General features: G+C 34.5%; 1 protein-coding gene across 2 annotated transcripts; it reads right to left on the reverse strand.

Moving 5' to 3' along the window:
• Positions 1–5,653: 5,653 nt before the first annotated feature.
• On the reverse strand, positions 5,654–10,545 carry DXPS3 (1-deoxy-D-xylulose 5-phosphate synthase 3). 2 transcript variants are annotated; one of them, XM_089618989.1, is made up of 10 exons: positions 10,118–10,545; positions 9,738–9,857; positions 9,316–9,480; positions 8,940–9,090; positions 8,581–8,849; positions 8,206–8,470; positions 7,826–8,118; positions 7,231–7,509; positions 6,060–6,344; positions 5,654–5,959 (listed from the first exon to the last, which is right to left on the reverse strand). In XM_089618989.1, the coding sequence occupies exons 1-10, from the start codon at positions 10,283–10,285 to the stop codon at positions 5,810–5,812; spliced, it is 2,145 nt and encodes a 714-aa protein (XP_089475115.1). In that variant the 5' UTR covers positions 10,286–10,545; the 3' UTR covers positions 5,654–5,809. The 2 variants fall into 2 exon arrangements, with proteins under 2 accessions (XP_089475115.1, XP_089475114.1); XM_089618988.1 differs by having other exon boundaries at positions 7,826–8,470.
• Between the last annotated feature and the right edge of the window lie 964 nt (positions 10,546–11,509).

The raw sequence follows: 11,509 nt of genomic DNA on the forward strand, positions 1-11,509 counted from the left end.
AATACGTGGGTAAGAGTAAGAAAAGAAAAAGCGAAGGCAAAATGTTTTGAAGGAGGTTAGGTCTGGTGATAGTATGGGACCGAAGAAATAGGAGAAGGATGACGTGGCTTTAGGAGATTGACGCGTTTATTCGGCGGGTTCGGAGACAAAAACAGACCTCGTTCTATATATTATATGAGAGTTTGCGGAAAGAAAAATGCATGATAATAGTCTTTAAATTTGGTCCCAATGCATACATATAATTTTTTTTAGGAATTATTCGCCCAAATCTGCCCACTTAGACCAACAGCTGGCATCCTAAAACGTTGGTTACCATCCTTAATATGGTATTATAGGTAAGTAGTCTATTGAAATAATATATTAGCAAAATAGTTGAAATTTGTCCATAATTAGTAAAATAATCAAAATTTACAAAAATGTGTAAGCAAAGTTCCAATCATTTTTTTATGAAAGTGATAAATTACTTACACGTCAATTTTTTTTTAATAATAGTGTCAATTTGTTTTATAACGTAACTTTTTGGTTATTTTATAGAAAATTTAAAATTTTAACTTTTTTTCTAATCAATTAATTTGAAACCACTATTTTGGTGTAATCTTACTTTCATAATTTATACCTCTCTTGTTCATAGTGACATCGTTTGTCATAGCTTTGTTTTTTTTTTAAAATGCTTTTAGATTCAGTTTTTGGAAAAAAAATGTTTTTTTTTAAACTGACAGGTGTTTGGTAAGCTGTTTATAAAACAGTTGTTGCTGGTAACAAAAGCTGATTTTGCGTTTGGTAAAATAAATATATTATAGCAAAAAGACTAAAATAGACATGTTTTCAAAATTAAATAATAATTATTAATCACGTGAGGATTTTAAAGTAATTTTATATCAGATATAAAAACGCTTTTTTTAAAAGCTAAGATTCCTAGTTTTTGTGACTCATGAACAATTTTTAAAATCGTTTTTGAAGTTTTTCTAAAAACTGTTTTACCAAACAGCAGGATTGCAGTTTGGTTTTTGCTAACAGCAAAAACAGGCTTAAAAAAGCTGTGCCAAACACGCCCATTATGCATTAACAAATCAAGTATTGTTTTCAATAATTGTTAATCACTTCAATAATTGGTAATATCTTAGAAGTTGCACAGCACGCACCTATTACACTTTTATATATTATGAGTCTCACTTTTTTTTTTTATTCATATTTTTTCTTTGAATAAAACAACTATAAAAAATGTTTGAGGTGGTGAGACCTACCTCTACGAGATACGATGACGAAATACTACAGTGGTGCACTGCTCTCTCAAGATACGAGTCGAACTCATATGATCATGTGGATTTAAGAAACAACATTGCTTAAGAAATCAAATGAAAGACAACACTTGGGAACGTATGTTAATTAAGATTCAAACCGAGGAAAATCTCTGCAAAAATAAAACAATATTATTATTTTTAATTAACAAATTAAAGCAAAAGAAAATCTGATGAAAAAAGCTTAGCTACATTGGGGTTTCAAAAAATTGAAATTCACGTAAATTCTCAAATGTGGGAGATTTCTTCTGGATTTCAATCTAGGATTTCATTCTCTTGTCCTCAATATTTTCTCTACTTCCAAACATAATATAGCATTTTGATTGACCCTCACATTTTTTTTTTCTTCTAAATTTTCATTTTTCATCAAAAAATTTTGGTTCCAAATATAACCTAAGTTTATTGATAACCTAAATAAATTGCACTCACTAGTATTATAGTTAGTTTGTCATACGAAGTACTTCGCATAACGGTTCCTAAAAAGATATACTGATTCTAAAAAGCGATACTTTGAAGTGGTACTTAGGATAGCCTAGTGGTAATTCCACACTATTTCCTATGTGGAAAGCTGCTTTAAAAAAAAAAAAAAAGCGATACTTTGAACTACGTTTGTGTTTTAAACCATTGATTCTATAGGAGTTGTACGATAATGTTTTACTTCGCACGATGTTATTTAAATATCTTCGTTCAAAGTGCAAACCCCTGCAGAAAAAAGCTTGTTTGCATGACGTTTTTGTTTAAAAAAATTGTAAACTTGCATTACGAGTTTAAAATTTATATATATAATTTGATTGGTTATGTTGGCCATCTGGAAAGAGGTAATAAAGCCGGCGATCCTCTATTGAATCAAACGTTATATATAATACGTAATATATAATAACGTAACAACATTTGGAAATTAGTTGATAAAAAAAAAAGATTTGGAAATCAGCTTTCTCTTGCTGAGTCAATGTATGAGATAAGAGACTGAGTGGAAGTAATGTCTTATTAGGTGTTAATGTGTTATAAGACATTTTATAAGATTTGGACATTAGCTTTCTCTTCCAAAGATCACGCTAGGAATCTTTCTTATTTTATAAGACATTTTAGCGTATCTAGTTATTAAATTATTGTTTTCTAATAGAATGATCAAGCTATTGATTTTGTAATATCAATTATCAATGTGAAGGAAATATAAAGTATCAATTTTTATCCAATTTAGCGGATTTTGGTGGGGAGAAGATCAGGAAGGATAAGAAGGCGTTTCAAGGCGGTTTGAATTTCAGGGATTTTAATCTATTTAACAAAGCGCTTCTAGCAAAAAAAAAAAAAAAAAAAAAAAAAGATAGTGCATTCTAAAGCACCATTTATCTGTAGTCGAATAGATTCTCAAATGCAAGTATTTTCACGGATCCTTCTTTATGGAAGCCAAAAAAAAGTCACGTTCGGCTTTTTCTAACTTAGATCGAGAAAGAATAGCGTTCGGCTTTTCTCTGAAAAGTTAGTAGTGGATAAGTACGGGTCGAATTTTTTCATCCTTCGAGGACTCGTGTCGAGAAATATTTCACCTCTAATTAGGCCTGTGCACGGTCCGGTCCGGTCCAAAACCGGCCAAAAAACCGGACCGGACCGTTCAAAACGGTTCAAAAAAATCCAAACCGGACCGGACTAAAAAATTGTAAAAACCGAATCGGACCGGACCGTTTTAAATCATCTAGACCGGATCGGACCGTTTTGAACCGTTTGAACCGTTTGGACCGTTTTGAACCGTTTGGACCGTTTTGAACCGTTTGGACCGTTTTGAACCGTTTGGACCGTTTTGAACCGTTTAGACCGGACCGTTTTGGACCGTTGGACCGTTTTGAACCGTTTTACATAATTAAAAAAATAAAAACCATTAATTTTCCACCAAAACACAAACATATAGTTTTAAATACATGCACAAATGTCTAATTTGGCTAATTGGACATTAATTTATTTATTATTATTTTTTTTTTATAAATAAACCGGTCCGGTCCGGTTTAACGGTTTTTTTTTTAAAAACCGGACCAGACCGTTTGCATTGAGTAAACTGGACCGGAAAAACAAAAAACCGTAGAAATCGTAAACCGGAGCGGACCGGTGATTTTTAAACCGCCGGTCCGGTTTAAAACGGTTTTTTGTTTTTCCGGTCCGGTCCGGTTTGGATTTACTCTAATAGGGCTATGAACGAAACCCTAGATATTTACTCTAAACTTCGGGACGGGCATGCATGTCCTAAACAAGGTCAAGATATTCGCATGGAGAGCTTTCAACAATACCCTCCCGACGAAGAAAAACCTTGCTCGACGAGTCACTTGGGCGATGAATTTTGCAATCACATAGCTCCTTCGGACATGCTTAAAAATCAAAGCTCGCATTTTACTTTATCGTGGAGATTTCAGAAAGAACTGAAAAAACCTATGGTGGTGGTGGAGGTTTCAGAAACAAGTAAAGAAAAAATATGAATTTTTTTCTCTCCCAATTTCCAATTCCTTTAACGTCCCAAATTGAGCCATATAACTTGCTTTTGGTCGCATATAGCACTTTCTTGTGAATGTGTGAATTCAAATTTCACCGATGTAAAATTCTTCTTTATTTGAGATAAGGTTATTTTTGTAATTCGTACATCAATGTCCAATGTATTTGATTTTGGTTTATTTTGTAATTTAGTTATTTACATAATTAAACGTATAATAAATGTTGGTATTACCGTATTAAGGATGGTAACCAACGTTTTAGGATGCCAGCTGTTGGTCTAAGTGGGCAGATTTGGGCGAATAATTCCTAAAAAAAATATATCGATGCGTTGGGACCAAATTTAAAGACTATTATCATGCATTTTGCTAATATATTATTTCAATATATGTATGCATTGGGACCAAATTTAAAGACTATTATCATACATAAAGGTAATACTATTACCTTTATGTAGCAAAATAAAATAAACCAACCACTATCCAACGTTTCAGGATTATGTAATTAAAAGTAAACTAAATCAGTTAAATATTGCATAGTCCACGCTTGCTATTTAAAATTTAAGTTTTTAAAAGGAAAGTCATTATGAAATATAATAAAAGGAAGAAATAAAATATTGATTGGAATCAGCTGAAAAATCTGACATAATAATGAACAAAATAAATAAAAATAAATCATGATAAAAATCTGTTTCGATATTTTTTTAAAAAGTTAACATGATAATGAACAAAATAAACCTAAATAAATCATTCGCTAACATGATGATGAACAAAATAAACCAACGTCCAGAAAACACGCATAAAACAATAGTTCAAAAATTTGAATTACTTAACGAATGAATATAAGCTTGATAACTAAAACAAGAAATTACAAATTCGGAAATAACAAATACGGGTCAATTGCCTTTTTGAACTGTATTTGCTACATTAAAAAAAAAAAACCATAACTAATCCCTAATTAAGGGGATTTAGATACCAATGTGTGAATTAAAATAGAAAGTCAAAGACTATCAAATCCACACTTTAGAGCAACTAATTGGACTACAAATTAGGAAAAAGAATATTATGAAATAAATGAGTATAATGTGTGTTAAAAATTGACTACTTCGTTTCGCCCAAACGTTTGCTAGCATTTTCTACCGATTTTTAAACAAAGTATAATCACGTAATTTGCTATATGAATAATAGATCAACATCATCAATTGTGGCTACATTTGAAACTTACATACGTTGGCTAGATTGCAATTCCAACGTTTAAAGTGACTTAGTCCGTGCAATTTTCTTAATGTAAAGAGAAATTTCATAATATAAACCTTATATTTAATATAAAAAAAAAAAATCAAGAATGGACTTGCTATTTAAAAAATATTTGAAAAAAAAAAGACTTTTGAACCATTTTCAGATAAAAAATATTGCTGAAAGTAGTTAAGCCTTAATTTTCAAAGAAATTTTTCAATGGTTTCCAATGACTTAAATAGATTAGTTTTTTTATTTTTCTGATGATTTATGATAGTTTCTGATGACAAGCACGGTTTGATTACTCTAAAAAATATGACAAAGGTTCAATTTCAAATATTTTCAAATAACAGGTCCAATACTGATATTTAGATTATTACGGGGTTTATTATATGAAATATCTCATGTAAAAAGTGAAATACTCGAAAAGCAAAAAAGAATTGCTTTTAAACCAAACCTGAAACAATACCTCAAAGGCAATTAAAGAATAGCTGTTAGTTTGGTACAGCAAAAAATTAAATGTGTACTCGAGTAACCAAATGAGGGTGACAGGTAAGAGTTTCCACAAGTATAATATATGTTCATGAATATACACAACTCATTCTTAGGTCATCTCCAAGTTGAGAAATACATTGAAAATTGAAGTACACAGAATATAAATTCATTAATTTGAATCATTATTGTAAAGTAATATCGTGTATTTATGATAATGTATGTACAAAAACGCAAAAAACAAAATAAATACCCAAAAGGACTGATCGAATAAAATAAAAATAAAAAACTCATTTTCTTTACAGAAACTTAGTGCATCAAGAGGAGAGCTTCGCGAGTTCGACCGAGCAGACTCAAGGCCGTCGCGGCTATATGATGACCTGTCAACCCGGCAAGAGTTAGCTGTTCCGTCGGTGTCGAGCGTTCGATGTAGTTGTCTGGTAGAACAATAGGTCTCCACTGCCAAAATTATTTAAAAAAAAAAAAAAAAAAAAAAACTTGACTAGGTTATGATTGCAAACAAAGGAAATTCCAAAGGCTTTTTTAATGTTTTGTTTACCTTGGTTCTACCGTCGAGTCGGCCATCGAGTGCAATGAACTGTGCCACGTGGGACCCGAACCCTCCGATGGAACCTTCCTCGACCGTGATGAGGAACGAGTGGTTTCCGCAGAGGCTGCGGAGAAGCCTGACGTCCAAGGGCTTGCAAAACCTAGCATCGGCCACTGTTACTTGGACCCCAAGCTTCGCCAGAAGGGACTGAGCTTGCAGGCAATTCTGCACCATAGAGCCGTACCCGAGCAAAGCAACATCGTTGCCTTCTACCAGAACCTTCCCTTTCCCAATCTGCCATTCCCAAAAACATCACACCCGTTTAAGACAACCTTTTTTCTTAAAGAGGAACATTGTGTGACTTGAACCCATGACCTCGCATTGGGTGTGGGCTGAGGTGCCACCTATTGAGCTATCCATTTAGTTACCGGTTTAAGATGTTTTATCAAAGATACATATTTTATACATATATATAAGGTTAAGGCTTTCTAGCCCGAAATTCTCAGAACTATTATGTGAGCGATATTGTAATCCCTAAACTAATTTTTGAGGTTAAAATAGTCTTCAAACTATTGATTTTGCAGTATTTTAGTCCTTTTCATACTTACTTTATCAGACATATATACAAATTTACATGAGTATTGTTAACAATTCAAAAATAGAGAATCGATAATGAAAAAATAAAATAAAAACTTTAATCTAAAAATCCAAAAATTGATTTTCTTTTCCTTAGAGGTTTTAGGGTCGGAATACAATTTTATTCATTCTTTTATTAACAATTAGTAACTTAAGTTTTATGAACATGTTTTAAGTTAATGTTTATAGTTGTGAGGTATTAAATTTTATCACAAAAGATGTTTTAAGAAATGATTAAAATGCTATAAACCTTACTCTTAAAATTCAAAATTGTTTCAACTTTTCCTTGGTGCTTTTAGGGTCGGAATATAGTTTTATTAATTCTTTTATTAACATCTGGTTACTTAAGTTTTATGAAGATGTTTTGAGTTGTCAGATACTAAATTTTATCACAAAAAATGTTTTTAGAAAAGACTAAAATGCTATAAAGCAATGGGTTAAGGATCATTTTGCTCCAAAAAAAAGTTCAGAGACCAAAACGTCACTCACCAAATAGCTCAAGGACGATTTGCATCCAAAAAAATCATGAAAAAAAAAGACTGACCTCAATGGGAACTCCAGCGCATAAACAGTAATCCATCCCGACAATGGTGGCCCTCGGATAGCGGAAGCAGATGGGGCGGTCATCAACACGGGCGGCGGTGGCCACCATGTTTGCCAGCTCGTCCTCGTTGGAGGGAGCCATGACCACCATGTTCGGCAAGCACGACATGAACGTTATGTCGAACGCCCCGCACTCCGCCGGACCCGTGGGTCCCACCACTCCTGCACTTGTGATCACGAACCGCACCGCAATTTTCTGGCGGTCCACGTCATGGACCACCTACACAAACCCCCATCATATTAAAATAAGGGTCCATTAGGAAAATAGCCAACGTTTGGTAAATCTTAGGTAAATAGTCAATTTCAGACGTAATTTTTCTCAAAATCCTATGTGAATTCTCACATGTACGCTTCAATTTTTCTTTATTGATTTTTATTTTTCATAGTTTTATTCCGTCAAATATATAAAGATGTCCAAACAATACTTTAGAAAATATAAGTATTTTCTGTTGTTTTTCCTTTCAAATTTAAATGACTTCCAAACACAATAAAAATAAATAAATAAATAAGAATATCGATCTTGGAGGGAGACTAACCTGATCATAAGCTCTTTGTAGAAAAGTGGAAGGAATTATGCAAAAGGGCTTCAATCCACCGCGCGCAAGACCAGCGGAGAACGTCACAGCATGCTGCTCAGCCATGCCCACGTCAAAGAACTTATCCGGAAATCTGTCGTGGAAGAGTTGAATCGCCGATTCCATGTGCATTCCCGCGTGAACGGTCACGATGTCTCTGTCCTTCTCCGCCTCCGCGACCAAAGCCTCGGCAAAGCAATCGCTGTATGTTCGAGCACAAACTCCGGAGGCAAATGAATCTTGATCTCTCGATTCTGCAAAAACGCACGCGAAGATAAACATAACCAACAGAATTTGACGGGGAACGCTAGTATCGCTTTGATGATTAATAGCAAGCATACCTTCTTGTTGAATCGGATCGGTCTCCGAATCGTGATTTTCCTCGGTTATCACGTGAATCAAGACAGGTCCCATTGAATCCAGAGACGCCACTTCTTGTAGAACGCAGATCAAGTCTTCGACTTTATGCCCATTTACGGGTCCGATGTAGTAAAGCCCGAGCTCCTCGAAAAGCGTCGATCCCGGCGGACCCATGAGACCACGTGCGTACTCGTCTACTTTCGCCGCCCATTCGTGCATACCTCTACCGATTCTCTTGGTCATGACCTGAGAAAAATTAATAACACAACACAAATGAAAAAAAAAAAAAAAAATCACCGTTTATGAGCAAAATAACTAATAAAATACTCCAGAGACTTTCTCAGTTATGTCTATACCTTAGCAACTTCCCTGAACCGTCGAAACGACTTGCTTGATTGAAGCTTACTCAGAGTACTCGACAACGCAGTGACAGACGTCTTTGAGCCGTCGTCGTTTTTCGGGTGCAAAGAGTGTCGGGTATCGTTCAAAATGACGATCATGTTAGTGTCCAAGTAACCGGCGTTACTCATCGCCTCGTAGGCCTGGCCCGCCATAGTAGTCGCGTTGCTAATAACCGCAACCACACGTTCTCGCTTTCCTTTCAAGTCCCGTGCTATTGCCATCCCTGGGAGAAGAAGACGAGACGAATTTCAGCTCTCATCGGACTTTTTGAATCATTCAAAATCATGCAAGAATGAAACGGAAAGAACAATACCAAGCCCGGCTGAAATACTGTTGCAACCGTGCCCTGGACCGAACGGATCGTATTCGCTCTCGGGTCGTGCCATAAACCCCGAAAGACCGTCCTCTCGCTGAGCTGTCTCGATAAGTGGTCGCCGTCCCGTGAGAATTTTATGTGCATATGTCTAGCAATAAAGAATTTACACATGTATCAAATCGATATAATTTATATAGTACTAACCCCCACAGGCTCTTTGGACCTTGTTAATCCCCGGTTTAATTCCCCATTAAACGCCTCATGGATTCAGTCAGGTTTAAGTTTAACCCAGACACCACAGTTATAAGAAGAAGAAAAAATACACCATATAGTTCTAAGCTAACAAGTATGATTCGGGACCGAAGATTCGTACTTGTTCATCGACGTCCCACAATATCTTGTCCGCCGGAGCATGAAAGACGTGGTGAATCGCAACCGCGAGCTCTGCGACCGCCGAGCTGGCCTTGAAGGATTTCCGTGTCTTGGACGAGAAGTAAGACAGCTCGCCACGGATTTCACTGGCCAGTTGTTCAAGTTCCTGAAATGAGGCCCCAAAGATATAAGCTTTTGACGATGTGATTTTAATGATTTCCCTTTCTCTATATTGTCGAGGGATTGGGTTTTCGCTTTGATTTGATGTTTTTTTGGCTCGGCAGTTTTTCGTGGCTGTTGTTTTAGGCCTGTCTGAGCTTTGCTCTTCTCTGTACTGCTCTCCCTTGATTTGGAGTTTTTCCAGTTATTAATAAGTAGGCAATTATGGTCTTTGTCTTAAAAAAAGGGACACAAGTGACTTACTTTGTGGGACAAGTTCTTTAAGTTGATGGGGTTTTCGATCAAATCAAGTATCGGCGTTGAGGCTTTCCCTGAGAAGGAATCATCGGCTTCGGGTAGAGAATATATTCTACTTGCTAGTCCCTGCAAAATTATAATTAAATAAATAAATAAAAACTTTACAACGATAGATTACAAGTGTCTACTGTTACAGAAAGGAAAAGTGTTTGCCAATGTGGTTCAAATTGTTTAACTTTTTCTGGGTAAATTTGAAACAACAACATTTTATCTAGTAAGTACTCTCGATGTTCGTTTTTAGTATCTTAGTATAAAGTGTATCACTGAAACGAGCACATAGTACAAAGAAAAATAAAAAATAAATAAATAAATAAATAAAAGAGTACCTTGGACGAAGAGATTGAAGCAGAAGATGGGGATAACTTAGTTCGTAAAATCTCCACATGAATAGGAAAATTAGAACGCGAAAATTCATTTCCAAATAAACCACCAAATTTCTCAGCCGAGCAATGGGTAATCACATCAAATGGATATCCAATAGAGGCAATAGCCATCTGGGAGAATCAACTACGAACTCAATTTCTACTGTTTTTTTTTCTTTGTAAAGCTCGGTTCACCTGAAGAGAAGTCCGTGTCTTGAGGGTCGATGCTGTACTCAAAGAAGTGTGGCTTGAAATCAACGAAAAAGTCGATAACAGAAATGAGCAATTTGAGTACGTATTGAATTTAGGAAGGAGACAAAATGAACAACACTTATAGAGACTGGGTTCGTTGAAACTACTTGAACTTCAATATTGGAATGAATAATAGAATTTTGAACACTAGTGATGAAGGGCTTTGCCTTCTTGAGGCTTGTTCTCCTCCAAGAAGAACTAAAACGACAGTATAAATTGTGTCGTTTTACACCTTCCTTTGAAGTTCAAGTTTTCACAATCAATCAGAGTTTGAACAAGTGAACCCCGTAAACTTTTTGAGGGGGTCCTCTTCTGTTACCATAATTCCCATAAATTATTTCGATGATCAAATTTTTATTTTCTTACTCATGCAATTAGTAAATATTAGATAAATCGTTAACTGCATAACATAGAAGCTTGCTTTTAAAAAAAATTAACATATAAGCTGGGTACATTTATTTAAAAGTAAAAAAATATGATACATGTTATTACATGAAAATTATTAAAAAAAAATGTATTAATTATATATATATGAAAAATTATATGAAGTAGCCAACTTGAAACGTTGGAATTGTAAATTAGCCACCGCTTCAAATTTTTTTGTTTAAATAGCTACTTTTGATGACGTGACAATTTTTCACATTATTATCCCGATTATAGCCTTTTAATTTCGTCATTTAAAAAAATAATAATAACTAGTTGACAACTTTTTTAGGAACAATTATTACGTCTTTGAAATTTATTTCCTTATTATCTCACACAAACCATCTCTTTATTTACGGTCCTAAAATTCAAAATTTAAATCACTGAAAAAATAGGGACAAACTAGCAACATAGCCATTTTGAAACGTAATTTTTAATAAGATTTAGCTCACGTTTAGTAAATTTTGTAATCTAGTCATTTACTGAAATTTACGACTATGAAATATCAAATATACCCTTGTGTGGTTTAAATGAGTGAAAATAATACAGTAGCCAACGTTTGAGTCATACTGATAAGAAAGTCAACAACATCATCAGTCTTGGTACACGCTTGGATTCAAATTTGAATATTTAAAAGGAAAATTATTAATGAATATGATATAGAAAACAATTTAAATATTG

Source organism: Urtica dioica, chromosome 7, assembly GCF_054948205.1.
Source record: "Urtica dioica subsp. dioica isolate 48M chromosome 7, U.dioica_male_clone48M_v1_H2, whole genome shotgun sequence".
Taxonomy (NCBI): domain Eukaryota; kingdom Viridiplantae; phylum Streptophyta; class Magnoliopsida; order Rosales; family Urticaceae; genus Urtica; species Urtica dioica.